The sequence below is a fragment of the Rhincodon typus genome, chromosome 40 (genome assembly GCF_021869965.1).
Source record: "Rhincodon typus isolate 14 chromosome 40, sRhiTyp1.1, whole genome shotgun sequence".
NCBI lineage: Eukaryota > Metazoa > Chordata > Chondrichthyes > Orectolobiformes > Rhincodontidae > Rhincodon > Rhincodon typus.
In genome coordinates this window covers 13,481,666-13,497,015 of record NC_063371.1, presented here as the reverse complement: position 1 = coordinate 13,497,015, position 15,350 = coordinate 13,481,666, and the positions used below count along the sequence as shown (strand labels likewise).

The 15,350-nt window shown below is 46.2% G+C and overlaps 1 protein-coding gene across 3 annotated transcripts in view; it reads left to right on the top strand.

Moving 5' to 3' along the window:
* Positions 1-13,914, top strand: part of LOC109924951 (annexin A4) — a 39,557-nt gene extending 25,643 nt beyond the window's left edge. For all 3 annotated transcript variants that reach the window (XM_048618754.1, XM_048618752.1, XM_048618753.1), the window contains 5 exons: positions 2,722-2,815; positions 7,423-7,518; positions 7,650-7,708; positions 9,337-9,459; positions 13,425-13,914. In XM_048618754.1, the coding sequence (XP_048474711.1) occupies positions 2,722-2,815; positions 7,423-7,518; positions 7,650-7,708; positions 9,337-9,459; positions 13,425-13,481 (429 nt within the window). In that variant the 3' untranslated portion in view covers positions 13,482-13,914. The remainder of the gene's footprint in view (positions 1-2,721; positions 2,816-7,422; positions 7,519-7,649; positions 7,709-9,336; positions 9,460-13,424) is intronic.
* Positions 13,915-15,350: the final 1,436 nt, after the last annotated feature.

Below are 15,350 nucleotides of genomic sequence, written 5' to 3'. Positions count from 1 at the left end.
TGGTGGTCAGACTTGAACTCCACTATGCTCAGACTGAATCCACTTTGCCAATTACTTTCTCTCTTATCTCAGATCAACCGAAACAACATATTTTTATTTTCTTTCCTGTCAGGCTATTTCTGCTTCTAGCTTTTCCCCCTACCCCACTCTTTGCTGGCCCCTTCTTACTCCCTTATGTAGTCAGGAGTGAACACTGATACATTACAACACAAATGGCATCTTTTATAGGAAATGTCACATGATCCTAATCTCTGATAGCACAAGAGCAGGGATATTTGTGCCCTCACTGACAGGAAGGTGATGATTCTGCAGTGAAAGATTTCAGCTGTGAAGCTAGTGGTTTGTGGTGACCAGTCAGTGTCACCGCTACGCTCCTGGCTGTTTATCCCCATGCCTGCCTTCTCCCTGCTACTGCACTCCCCCACCTGCCACAGTCCTTTTGCATTTTTCCGTGGATCTTTCCCAGCTCCTGGTTGGGCCAGTCTGTGTGGTGGATGAGCTATTCACGCAACCCACCTGCTCCTGAGGCTCTGAGCAGCTGCTCAATGTATAGTTAGTAACAAGGTGAGCTCGAACAAACAGACTAATGGGGACTGTGTACAAACTGAGGCTGAGCCTTGGAGAAACGTGCTGTGTCGGTGTGACAGACTTAGCAGATTTATAGGCTGTCTGATGCTCCTGCCAGTGAGAGCTTGTGGTCTTTGTACAGCTCTGGTTTGATGTAAGCTGATCGGGGCTGAACCACAGCAAGATAACTAGGTAGTTACATCCTCTCTCTCCATGTTTCCATAGGAACATGGAGCGATTGGGCATTTCAGCCCTTGGAGCCTGCTCCACACTTCACATGATAATGGCTGATCCTTTCTTGATCTGAATGCTACTTTGCTGCCTACACCCCCATAGCCCTTTTATCCTGCTTTTCATCAGAAACACCTACCTCATAAGTCTGTTGAATGATTCTGCCCCTGCTGTGCTCTGGGACAGTGATTTCCACAGATTCTCAACCCTCTGAGGGAAGTAGGTTCAAAACTGAGATGAGGAGAAACTACCGCCTCTCTCATTATATCTATAATCTCCTCTTGTTTGATATGCTGTCCCTTGTGAGCCAATCTGTTCAATGCCCACCTTTTTCAATCCCCTTCAGCATTTTACATAACCTCCATCAGATTTCCCCCTCATTGTGCTGAACTCCAGCAAGTACAAGCCTAACCTGTTCAACTGCTCCTTGTAAGTCAGCCCTTTCATCCCTGGAATCAATCTGATGAAGCTCTTCTGAACTGCCTCCAGTGCCACCACATCCTTCCTCAAGCAAGGAGGCCAAAACGGGACTCGGTACTCCAGGTCTGATCTCACCAATGTCTTCAAGTGTAACATTTTTTTCTTTTTTTAACTTCTATAATCCTGTCCTTTTTGCAATAAATGCCACGATTCCATTTGCCTTCCTTAGTGTGCTTTTTTTTAAGAAATTCAATCACCACACAAGGGTGTTGGTGGCTGGGCCAGCATTTATGGCCCATCCCTAATTATCCAGAGGGCAGTTAAGAGCCACCCGCACTGCTGTGGCTCTGGAGTTAGATATAGGGCTTCCCTAAAGGACATGGGTGAACTAGATGGGTTTCTTCCAACAATGGACAGAGGATTCATGGTCATTAATCAACCATGTTAATGTCAGATACTGTAGCTGTATACCACTTTGTGCAATTCAGGCACAGAGATGCCCAGATCCCTCTATAGCGACACATGTTGAATCTGCCTCCCTCTCAACAACTGGATGTTGCAACAAGTTAGATTTCCTTTAGATAAAGGACTGTGCTGTTTATTTAACTTGTGCGCTCACTCTCCGATATAACCCTCTTTGCAGTTTTTTCGATGAACGTATCGAAGACATTGACATTCCCAAGTAGGCCCAAAAGATAGAAATCAATGTACCATCCACAATGCAGTCTGTCCTGTCTCCTGGCCATTCAACTTGTCTGTATCCCATTCCAACACCTCGTTTGCACAGAGAACCATTGCCTTGTGAAACCATATACACTGACTGACTGACCGTGTTTGTTTGAATCTGGATGTTATGTCGACTACAAATAACCTTCCACGTTTGCACCTATAATCCACATGTTGCCTTTGAAAAGCATCTTGTGGTTTTCAAATTTGAGCTGTGTATGTGTACACTGCCTGGCAGGAGGTAGAGCTCAGGAACATGTTAACTTAATGCTCCCAGTTAATGCGCTGCCTCCTGAAATGGCAGCACAGAGCAATCGGTAAATGACAAACACTGAAAGCCAACAGCTGTCAGCTGCTGACTGTGTAGGGGCTGAGTGTACAGGCTCCCACCCTTGCATATGCAAGCCTGTGCCCAAGCATCTTTGGTGTTGGGTGGTGTAAAACATGACTCGAGCACTAGGTGTGTGGCTTCACTCCGCAGCCCCACACCGTAAGAAGAAATGCTTCATTCTGTCCTTTCCACGAGGCCTCCTTCCCGCACTTTAACTTGTTCAGTGGGACCTTAAGTGCAAAATGGAGTTCCTGTCTTTTAAGAAAAAAAGACAGCTTCACATTACTGTGAACGGTTCCACAACCTGTTCACTAACGCTGTCTTCACTGATGCTATTCTGCCATTGGTCTCCAGTGGTATGTGAGTGACCACACAGCAAGAATACCAGTTCGTAACTATGTCTCACTGCAAACTGTTCTGTTCCTTTTTGTGACACTGTAAACCAGGTGCTGTATGAAGCAGGCGAGAAGCAGTGGGGCACTGATGAAACTGCCTTCTTGAGTATTCTCTGTGTCCGGAACCCAGCCCATTTGCGAAAAGGTAAGGCTTTCACTGGTTGGAGACAAGGTGAAAGTGTTGTAATTGGTGTAGTATTTCAAAAGGACGTTGGCGGATTGACCGAATAGACCAGCAAGCAGTAGGTCACGTTTATTGTGGATGAGTGTGAGGTGTTATATTTGGACACCTGGAGCACAGAGACAAGATAAATCAGGGGTACTTTTCTGCAAGAGATGCAGGAAAAGAAGGACCTGGATGTGTGCGTGTGCAGGTCACTGAAGTTGGCAGGACCGATGGAGAGAGCAGTGAATAAAGCCTACAGGACATCGGGGATGGAGAGGATCAATAGCCAGTGGTCACTGTACACTTTGGTACCAACAATATAGGTTTCAAAAAAAAGATGAGGCCCTAAAAGCAGAATATGGGGAGTTAGAAAGCAAGCTGACAAGCAGGACCTCAAAAGGCAGTGACTTCAGGATGGCTACCAGTGCCACATAGTGTACAGAGTAAGAACAGCAGGATGGGTCAGATGGGCACACAGTGCAACAGATGGTGCGGTCAAAGGATTACAGATTCCTAGGGCATTGGGACCACTACAAACCAGACAGCTTGCACCTGGGCAGTCCTGTGACTGAAGCCCTACAGGGGGGTATTTGTGCAAGTGATGAGGGAGGATTTAAATTTAAGTTGACGGGTTGTGGAAACGGATGCAGGGAGTCAGAGGAAGGGCAATCAGTGACGTGAACAAAACATGGAAAGGTGGGGAAAAGAGAGCTGAAAGGTCAAGGGATTGAAGGTGAGAATCAAACAAAGCCTCAACTTTCTTTTTTTAAAAAAAAAAAAAAAGAATGGGACGAGGAACATACGGATCACTTGAAATAAAGTGGATGACCTGATCCCGCAAACAGGATATAGCAGGGATTATGCAGAGATGGTTGCAGGGTGACTAGGGACAGGAACCGAACATCAAGGGATATTCGGGATTTAGGAAGGACAGACAAAAAGGATAAGGCTGTGGGAATGCATTATTGGTTAAGGAGGATATCAACATAACATTGATCCAATATCTTTGCTCAGAAAATGTGACATCTGTGTGGGTAGTGTTGAGAAATAACAAACAAAAATCTTAGTGAGGGTGAGAGAGAGAGAGCACCAGACTGCAGCGATGTTGGGAACGGCATTAACCAGCCAATCTGAACTACGTGTGCTATAAGAAGGTCTGGAATTGTAGGTGACTTTAATCTGCAGTTGGATTGGGGGAATCACATGATTCCTGATAGCGTAGAGAAGGAAATCCTGGAACGTCCCCAGGATAGCTTGCTGCACAATACATGGAGGAAACGGCGAGAGAAGAGGCCGTCATAGATTGGAGACGATGCTATGAGAAAGGAATCATTGGTAATGGAGCTGTGAGAGACGCTTCGGGGGATGAGTGACCGTAATATGATAAAATTCTTCATCCAGAAGGACAAGGAGGGAGTTGATGCTGAGACTCGGGTCCTGAATCTCCAGGGAAACGATGACGGGACGAGGTCTGAGAGTCAGCCGTTTCCTTATTCCCCATTAGAAATTCCCTGGTTGTGAGGGATCCGCATTTGTTTTGACCAATATTTTTCTCTTTAGATGCCGTCTGAAATTTTACAGTCACTTCTCCTGTTCCCCACAAGTTTTATTCCCGTCCTGTGTTTTCCCCTTCTCTATCAATCCCTGCGTCCTCCTTTCATTTCTAAACTGTTCCCATTCTCGGGTCTATTATCTTTTTCTTGCTAATGTGTACACTTTTTTTCCTCTCTACCTTCCCTCATAAGCCATGGTTTGTTCGCTCTTCTCCTTGTACTCCTGTGCCAAACAGGAATAAACAATTTTTCTCCTTCACCCATTCACTGTTTGAATGTTTTGCTATTGCCTACCCACTGTCATTCCTTTCCTTTCAGGAATGTCCCTGCTGACAGAAACCTTCCGTATCTATGCTGTCTGCTCCCTTTGTGATTCAACATGTAGAAGGAGTGGCTCTCACTTAGGCAACGCTACACTGGGTTTCAGAGAAGCATTGAAAACCTACAGCGTCAAGGCAGCCCATTTGGCCCATAGAGTGCACACTGACCCTCCAAAAAGCATCCTACCCAGACCCACACCCCCAGCCTGTCACCCTGCACTTCTCATGGCTAACCCACCTAAATTACACATCCCTGGACTCAATGGGCAATTTGTGAAGAACAGATTGACGTACCAAAACAGTTGTATTACCACAGCAGAGACATGTGGAGCCTGGAGGTTACAGGGATCGTTTCAGGATAGTGATCAGAAGACCGATGTGGGGGGCTTGGCAACAAAATGCGTCTTTCATCTGAAAGATGGCACCTATGGTGGTGCAGTGCTGCCTGAGTCCAGTCCTGGCTGTGTTGTTGGAGAATTGTGCTTGAGTGTCTCGAGTGGAATGTGAACCCACAGCCATGAGCCTCTGGGGGCCTGAATGTTGCACAGAGCCACCATGTTTTTCTGGACAAAGTAGCTGCCAGTGCCCCTTGCATCAGCTAAATGTTGACTCCCTCCTGTGAATCTCAAATCGGGTCCTTCAGGATCTGTCCAAAACTGCTGCTCTATTGCAGCCTGTTGGGAAGAAATGGGACTGCATCCTCAAATTTTTCTTCAGCCAAAGCACAAAACGGGAAAGATCCCTTTGGCTGAGAAGGGCACAAGTACCAAGTCTGTGCCTGATTGCAAACTGAGCTGAAAGCAGCTGGTTTCGCCAGAAGCTTTGTCTTCAGAGACAATGTTCTGCCAATTTAAGATTGTTGGTTTAAATAGTTGCAGAACTGTATCTGATGCCTCAAGGCAGCTCGAGCTTGGCCTTCATGTAATGAGGTGTAAATTGTAAAAAAAAAAAAAAAAAAAAAAAAAATCAAATGCTCAGGTATTGCCTGGGGACAGAAAGGTGTCTTCTCGACAGTACAATACCAAGGAGGTGCTTAATGTTATTGTGTGGTCCCAATGGAATATTAAATGTAGTCTCCTGGGATGTTAGACCCTCTGTAACACCCATCCTTTCTCTCTGATCAGCATCAGCATGTACCATGTTGTGATGTTTGTTTTGTGTATCTCTGCAAGCTGAGAAATAGTCTTCCTTAGCCAGTTTGCTGCAGCATCAAGTGGAAGTGCTGATTTGGACTGTCTAAACCCCTCCATTGGGCAGTGTCAGTGAGCATGGGACAGGAAAGGGGATTGGGGCTGCAGGGCACTGCAGTGTTTAAGGACTGTCACTTCATTGAGCTTGACAGGCCGGTGATGATCTCTCTGCTCCAGAGGAGCACTGTCCTGCGTGACCCAATTCATCTCCCTCATCATTTAGACGATGCCATGTGTTCTCGAGTAGAAAACTGCAGGAGTACAGGGACAAGTCCTCAGTGCTATGTGTGGTGACACAATCTTAGACGCAAGTACCTAGGTACAAAAACTTTAAGAATGAATTAAGGAACTAAGTTTTAAAAGTAAACATTACATTCACCTGGGGATATCATTAAAAAAAAAAGCACTAAAGCTTTAAGTTCAAACATTGCAGACTTTAAGTGATGAGCCATACTGAGAATGTACTTCCTACAGTCTGCTCTGCTTTGGCACATTGTCCCAAGCTGGCTGTATTTTGCCTGCTCTTGTCAGCACTGCAGATGTTAAGGGAACCCCCATAGTACATTGGGCTCACTCCTGGGGCCTCAGACCAACAAAGACCTGATTCAGGCACCTTGCTTTTGGTCCACTGGCATTACAGTTGCTCCAGTATCTGGAAAGTCAGGAATTGTTTGAGGACAAATGTCACAAGCTTGACCGGATTGGAGCCTGTCCCTATCAGCATCAGCTTGGATTGCTCACATTGATAACCTTCTGAAACTTCCCACGGGGCAACAAGGCAGGAGGGAGGCTCCATGGTTTTGTTATTGACTGGGAATCTGTTCCACTGTCTTGGACATCTCACACTGTCCAGAGGCAGAAATCACTTAGGCAAGTACAAAGCTCTTGTTCCACATTCTGTAATGGGATGGAGGTGAAGGGTGGCTTTTTTTTTCCCTCCCCAAGGATACGGGCAAAAAGGTGACCCGGCTCCCTGAAGTTCAGTGCCTTGTCCCACGTGGTTCAATGGTGAGAATTTACTGACAGACTGCAAGCACTGCCCCAAAGGGATGGTTGGAAAGTGTGGGTTTTTTTTTTTTGTCGCTTTCCATCCTGAAACCCAGAGATGTTGAAGACTCAATACCAGCCTCACTCACGGTGGGCAGAGGGGCTTGTTGACAAGCAAGCACCGCATGATCGACAGCACTGAATGGCCCTTGAGCCTGGACAGCCTGTGTCTTTTCCCTGTGATTCCTTTGAGATTTTGCACAGTTTTCTGCCTCGGTCTATGTACCAGAGAGATTGGCATCACCAAGCCTGTTGCTGTCCTATCATTGGGACAAGCACTAGACCAGCCACCAGAAACTGAAGGCTGTGTGTAAGAGTGCAGGGCGAGCAGGCAGGTGGGAGATGCAGTGTGCAAGCTGCTGTGGAAGAAGAGCTAGAATGGTTTCCTGCTTTCTGGTAACGAAGCTAATTTGGCAACACACTGAGCAAGTGGAAATGCCAGTTGACCGTTGTTCGTGTGCTCCCTTTCTGAACAGTCTTTGAAGATTACAACATTATTGCGAACAAAGACATTGAAAGCAGCATTAAAGGAGAGATGTCTGGCAGTCTGGAAACAGCTTTATTAGCAATTGGTGAGTGATGGTGTCTTCTCCCCTCTCCCTGACTGAGTTTGCCCTCTGTGCACTTCATGTGGGACTAATGGCTTTTGAATCTCTCTCTGAACCACCCTTACCCTCCCTTCCCCACCCCCCCCACCACCCAGTTAAGAACATGAAGAACCAACCTGCCTACTTTGCTGAGAGGCTGTACAAATCTATGAAGGTAAATAGACTCAATGCTTGGCGCTGACGTTCACCAATTCTGTTGCGAAGCTTTGCAGTGTAGTTAGGTGCTGACTGAAAACTTCACTGGGCACCAGATGTGTGTGTGTGTGTGTGTGTGTGTGTGTGTCACTCTATCCAGCCCAACGTAGTTTCCAAACCCACAAACACTTTGTGATGTTGGAACACCTGAGCTGTTTTGAGTTTCTCCGCTGTCTAATATCCAGGAGGTAGCTACACTACACAGGAATGGAAATCCTTCCAATCTTGTCCCGTCCATGCCATTCATGTTCAGTGAGCTGACAAATGTGTCTGTGCATGATGCTTGGGTTCTGTGAAATGCAGGTTGAATATGAAAGCTGACTGGGGCCATGCAATTATAAGGTCAGCTCCAAGCCCATTCAATGCACCAATTGCTTTCCCCAAAACAGTGCAGCTTGTTGCATTCCTGCTGGTGTTTCTCCACCAAAGCTGAGCTGCTATTCCCAGCAAAATAGCCGTTTCTACCTTCAGAAACCATTTCACGTGACCTCGACCAAACTGCCACTCCAGCTCACATCGATTTTTGTTTTTCTCTGTGCTGGGGCAGCACGGTGGCTAGCACTGCAGCTTCACAGCGCCAGGGACCCAGGTTCGATTCCAGCCTCGGGTGACTGTCTCTGTGGAGTTGGCACATTCTCCCTGTCTGTGTGGGTTTCCTCCCACAGTCCAAAGATGTGCAGATTAGGGTGGATTGGCTGTGGGAATTACAGGGTGGGATAGGGTAAAGGGGTGAGTATGGGTGGGATGCTCTTCAGAGGATCACTGTAGATGTGATGGGCAAAATAACTTGTTTCCACACTATGGGGATTTGATGGCTTTTTAAAAAACCAATTCTCCTGTGGGGAGAGTTGAGGAGTCACTTTGTTCACATGTATGGTTAAAAATGCAGCTTCACACAGGATGACAGTAGTTTTGACCTTTGCTGATTTTGGTTAGATACAGTCAGTATGCAATGAATGAGAGGTTCACGATCACCTGCTGTGTAGCAATGGCTGCTCTCTAGGGACAGCTCTCTGTCTGCTGGTCAAACACCGCTTCAAGTCAGTCACTTCTGTCTGTTCAAGCTCAGTGCATTGCAGAGGGAGTTTGCCTGTGTCAGAGGCTCAGTGCTGCAGGAGTGCTGTATTCAGAACGATTTCTGAGCTCTATAATGATAGGGTTATTGTTGAACCATGAGAAAATAAAACCAAGGCTTATATTTTCTTCTGACCCTTTCACAGTCTCTGCACTTGTATCTGAAGTGTCGTTACTGCCAACCAATCGAATGCAAGATCCTTCAAACAACATCGATCTAATCACCATATTTGATTTCAAATGTTTGAGAGAACATTCCTTTTAGTCTTCAGTGTAGTATCCTGGATTCTTTTGAGATCAGTGTTTAGAGGCTGGGCACACAGGCCTCCATGCGAGACAGTGTCCAAGTGCTGATGCTGCTCTGTGTAGCATTCCCTCAGTATGGCCCTGGACAGATCAGCTTCTATTCCTGCAAGGGTTTGGTCAGCTTTTCTCCTCTTTCTTTCTTCCCATCCCCTTCTCCCGCAAAAAGCGCAAAACAACTGTCTAACCTGGTGCTGTCTTGATCTTTAGGGGGCTGGAACAGATGACGACACCTTGATCAGAGTCATGGTGTCTCGCTGCGAGGTTGACATGCTGGACATTAAACAGGAGTTTCAGAGGATGTACGGCAAGTCCCTGTATTCTTTCATTAAGGTAAGTGTGAGGTGAGGAGATGCTGTCCAGACAAGTCAGTACCTGCTTGCTGCTGATGACTTATACCTGAGACTGAACTGTTCCTCAAGACATATACATTAGGTGGAAGTTGACGTGGAGACTGTACAAGATTAACGGTGTTCACCACTGTTTAAAAATCACATTGAATCTGCCCCAGTTTCACCCTTGCCATCATTGAAAGGTTATTCTTGTGTTTCTTAAGAATAGTGACCTGTAACAACTTGAAAATGAGGAGCTCGATGAATCCCTACACTCTGTCTCTAAGCTAAAGCTGCTTGACCTCTGTCACATTGAGACCCTGTTTCTCATGTCCCGAGATTGCCCGAAAGATCAAAAACCTGTTTATCCCAGCCTCGCTCTGGGGCACCAATACTGCCCCTAATGCCAGTATTATCCTTAAACGAAAAAAGAAATTGCTGGAGAAACCTGAGCAGGTCTGGCAGCATCATTGGAGAGAAAGCCATTAATGCTTCAGATTCAGTGACTGTCCTTCAGAACTGCTGGTAGCTGGGCAAGGCATGGTTTTTAAACAGAAGGTAGGGTGCGGGGATATGGAGTAAATGATAGGTGGAGAGGGAACAACAGACCAGACAAAGGAGTAGGTAAAAGGCAGCCCAGGAGAATTAAAAGCTGGGGGCTATTAGTAGCTGACAAAAAGGTACAGCCCATGTAATGAGAGGCCTGTTGTGTGTGGGTGGGGGGAAGAGGGTGCTCAAGCCCTAAAATTGTTGGACTCCATTGAGTCTAGAAGACTGCAAATGGAAAATGAGGTGCTGTTCTTTGACTTTGCGCTGAGCTTCACTGGAGCATCGCAACAAGCCTGAGACAGATACTAGCCAAGGAACACTGTTTAAGGGGCAGGCAACAGGAAGCTCAGGATTCCCTTTATGTTGGTGTTCTGCGAAGCAGTCACCCAGCATCATTTCTTAAATATGGAGATCAATTGCACACCCACTCTTTGCTGTGAAGTGGAATGTGACTTGGAGCAGTGAGTTTTTTGTCAAATGGCTACGAACTGAAGCGAGGCTCTTGAGTTATTAAATTAGCTCAAAACCTCTCTATTGCAAATCATAGATTGTTTTCAGGATTTCAATCTGACAATACAGTGCAGGCCAGAAAATGAACATCTTCAACTATTACTGAAAAGTAACAGGAATCTGTACTAACAAAACATATTTACTGAATTGTAGAAAATTGCACTGATCTTAGCTTTTTAAGACATGTCCTTCGACATCTCTTGGTGCCGTAAAACCTGTAACATAAAGTGCATGGTCTTTTTGGCGACAATGTTTGTGTTTTCGTTCTGTTTGGGAGGATGTTGAGTCCATTTTGGGATAGTCTTTTTCCATTCCAGTTAGGGAGCTGGCCCAAATGTTGACGTTCCGGCAGGGAATGGCCAAGGACAGGGATGCATGGCTGCAGAACAACAGGCATGCAGTTGGCAACAGCGGAGGGTTTGAGCTGAGCCAGAAAGAAGCGTCGTGATTCACAGACGGGCCACAGAATCATTTCTATCTATTCCAAGAGAGGCCCAACACTTGACTGGCTGCTGGGACAGACTGAAACAATTTAATTGGCACAAGATAATCCATGTGTGCCCTTTTGGGGGCAGCTGCAGATGAAAGCTGTCAGGATTTTAAAATCTAGATGAAGCAAAAATTTTGTGCAAGAGGTTCACCATGGGTGAAAGTTAATAAGAGATCATCAAGATATGTAGAGACACACTTTCTGAACAAATGAGAATTTGATTGAAACCTCTTCCTAAGTGAAGAATGGAACTGGAATTATCAAGGTCTTGACTTCCTCCATTGATGTTGTGTTGGAATTGTGCAGGTTTTTTCCCAAACTTGTATGTCTCTGATTTGCAGGATTGCAACATTGCACTGTGGGTTTGTCAGTGTTTAATCAGCTTCACTAACATTCAGACAGCAGTGTGTTGGACAATCGCGATCCGTAATGTTGCTGCAAGTTACACGGTCATTCCTTTGCAGAAATCTATATGTTGATTTGGGATGTGTGTGGAAGCTCATGTAATAGAGCCATGAATGAGATGGAAACCAGCCAGTACTGTACGCTGTTCACTCGAACCTGACCTGGATTTTATATGCTTGATTGATCACTGCTGGGGAATCAGCCAATACTTCTCATGCTTGCTGACTGACACTAACAGACCCTTTTTTTGTATTCTTTCAGCATACCACAAAAATGCTTCGCAAACCCATGCAGAACCTCTTATTGCCTACCCACTACTCCTCCCACCACCACTGACACTTTCCCCATCCCCTGCCAGCCTGGAAAACCTCAGTCTCTCCCTCCAGTAAAGCTGCACCGTGCCCCTGTGCTATGTTGTGAATTGAGCATAGGCCAGATATTAAACCTTGCAACAGTGCGATCCACAGGGTTCCTCAGTCCAAAAAGGTTCAGTCACTAAAGTTCGGGCATTAAAACCCACTGTAAACTGATGGCCGCAAAAAGACAATTTTTTCTGTTCTGTCCAACCTCCATCAATACAGCCAACGTGGCAGAGTCAGGCTGGTTTGCAGTGAACGTATGAGGAACAACAGTGTGTGTACCTCAGTCAGGACAACGGTCTGTGATCTGTTCCTGATTGCCCGTCAGCATGACCCACTGGCGTGATAGCCATGATATGTCCGCCTCCTGGTGATCACAAGAATGTGAAATGCACTTTCCCCACCCCACCTCACTTATTTTTGTCAGAGGGAATTGATGCGGTTTGTAAATGACACATATGTGATGGACACAAGTCATGGGAATTGTGTTCCAGAGTGCGACTTGTTGAAAGAGCAGCTAGGGTGTTCTCCCTGTTGCCTGTGCCCACGTTTCCATGGATGAACAGTAATGAAATCACAGATGACCAGGTCACAGCTATGTGTGGGATATTGCTCAGTGCAAATTGACTCTCCTCAGTTCTCCAGTGACACGTTAAATCAAGTGCTTTGGGGTGGCCTTGGCTTGTACAAGCTGCAATATGAATGTAAGCCTCTTCCAGCTGTCTCCAAGTAATTTGTGGCCCATCATATTGGGTTCCTGGCTGTCTTGGCATAGTAAGATCTCACAAACAAAGCCTCTTTTCTTAACATGGAAGGATGAACATGTTCCAGGATGTCAGAGGATCCCTCCTGCTCCTCACCATGTTACATGTTGTACGTGTACCACTGGAGAGCAGCAGGGGGTCGATGTGGTACCAGCCCCTCTGACAGTGCTGCATCTCCTTTACTGTGCAGCAACTGCAATGTTTGGGCTTGGTCTGGAATCTCGGGTCCTGAGTGTGGCTTTGAACCATTTGAACCTCAGGTTGAGGGTGGTAACATTCTGGAGAGCTCCTTGTTGAAACACGCAGAAATCTGTGCCCAGGTGGTATGCTGTCTCAGTGCCAGGGACCTGGGTTTGATTCTGACCTCTGGTGATTGTGTCTGTCTGTTCTCCCTGTCTGCATGGGTTTCCTCACAGTCCATAGATATGCAGGTGAGGTGGATTGGCCGTGCTAAATAGCCCATGGTGTCCAAGGGTGTGCAAGCTAGATGGGTTATTCATGGGGAAATGCAGGGTTATAGGGAGGTGGGTCTGAATGGGATCCTCTGTAGAGGATTGGTGTGGAAGCAGGCCAGAGACATCCTAATCAGAGGAGCTGGGGCACCATACAAAGAATGATGAGTTGGGAGCTGTCTGGCTAAAAGGTAGTGGATGGGTGGTGCTCTCCAGAAGCTGAGTGGGAAGGATAATGACAAAAGCAAGGCACAGAGACTGCATTTTCTCCATTCCTGGGGAGGGTGCTTGCTGTCAACACTTGCCACATGGTTGTGATGACATTATTAGAAATGATGATGATGATAGAGCTGTGGTTACAGTTGGTGCAATGTTTGTTCAAGAAAGACGTCGTTCCCAAGCTGGAATGAGAACTTCTGTTTTTTTTTTGTTTCTAGGGGGACTGTTCTGGTGATTACAAGAAGATTCTGCTCGAGCTGTGTGGTGGAGAATAATGAATGCAGCAGGCCAGGGCCATCTCCAAGTGGAATCCACTGGCAGCACATCTGATCTCTGTAACTGGATGTGTCCATTTTGTTGGTGCTTTTGTATTAATCATTTGTAGCCTTACAGCAACGCTTCCTGTCTCTTAACTTTGAAGAAATAGTTTATTTTCATGTGAGTCTCGAATGAAAATTCAAACAGCTGATGTCCACTGAGGCACAAGAGAAATGCTTCATCTCACTGGCTCCTTCAGACACCACTGAGAATCAGAGATTATTCCTCTTCCAACCTGCTGCTGGTTTGAAATTGGATACCTGCGATGTGTCGCTTTGCTGTTTAATGACCTGCTGGTGGGGGAAGGGACTGGACCAAGCAATCAGCATTTCAACTAATCTATGTGCTCTGTAGCATTGAGAAATAAAAGCAAAATGTCGAACCCAATAAGAAACGTGTTCTGATTTGTAATTCCTCCATTCACCTTCTTCCACTTATCATCCAGGGATTGGGTCATGTCACAGCATTGGGGGGCACAATGCAGTGAGATAACCGAAATTTATTGCTTGACTGTTAATCCAGGAAACTCGGCTAATATTCTGGGGACCTGGGTTCAAATTCTGCCACAGCAGATGGTGGAATTTGAATTCAATGAACAAAATTTTCAGAAGTAAGTCTAAAGATTACCATGAAACCTTTGTGGATTTGTCAGGAAAAACTGATCTGGGTCACTGTCCTTGAAATCTGCCATGTTTGCCTGAATTGGTCTACATGTCTCTCCAGACCCAGAACAATATGATTGACTCTTTACTGTCCTGTGGGCAATTAGGGATGGACAATAAATGCTGGTCTAGCCAACAATGTCCTCATCTTGTGAGTGAATTGGGGTGGGGGGAACCTGCAGGCTTTGCGGATACACTGCTGGCAAAATTCTCTGTTCAGTGCTCCCTTTGTTTTCTACCTGTTGTGCTTTGGCTGCTCAATGAGCCCCTGGGTAGCCTGAGGGCAGAATTGTAGCAAGTGAGGCCAGTTGAGTTTGAATGGGGTGCACGTCAGTGTGAGCCCTGTGTTAATTCAGCAGCAAGAACCTGCTTGGGAATGAAAGCCTTTCCAAACTCTTGGATGTATTTTTGCTTCAGCACTGAGGTTGGGAATTCTTTTGAAGCATGAATATTCAAAGCCAAAGATCAGCGAAGCAGGGGATGTGAACAAGTTATTGTATGATGCTAGGATTGAATAATCCAAAGTGTACAGTGCATATATGACAATGTAGTGCTGTGAGCAGATGGTTTGGTGACAAATCACCAGTGTTGTCTTAAATTATACAGGCAGAGCTACTCATTTATCAGAGATTCACTCCACGTGTAAATATTGAAGCTATGCTTGGGAGTGTGTGTATTTGACTTTGAAGATGGCAACATGCTGTTAGCCTTTGCAATTAACTGCCTGTTGTGATTCGAAGCCCTGTTCAATTGAAATGCTGCTTTCTGTTAGAATTAGAGATAGTAGGAACTGCAGATGCTGGAGAATCCGAGACAACAAGGTGCAGGGCTGGATGAACACAGCAGGCCAAGCAGCATCACAGGAACAGAGAGGCTGACGTTTCGGGCCTAGACCCTTCTTCAGAAAAGGGGGAGGGGAAGGGGGTTTTGAAATAAATAGGGAGAGAGTGGGAGGCGGATAGAAGAGGGATAGAGGAGAGGATAGGTGGAGAGGAAACAAACAGGTCGAAGAGGCGGGGATGGGGCCAGGAAAGGTGAGTGTAGGTAGGGAGTTAGGAAGGGGATAGGTCAGTCCAGGGAGGACGGACAGGTCAAGGGGGCGGGATGAGGTTGGTCAGTAGGAGATGGAGGTGCGGCTTGAGGTAGGAGGAGGGGATAGGTGGG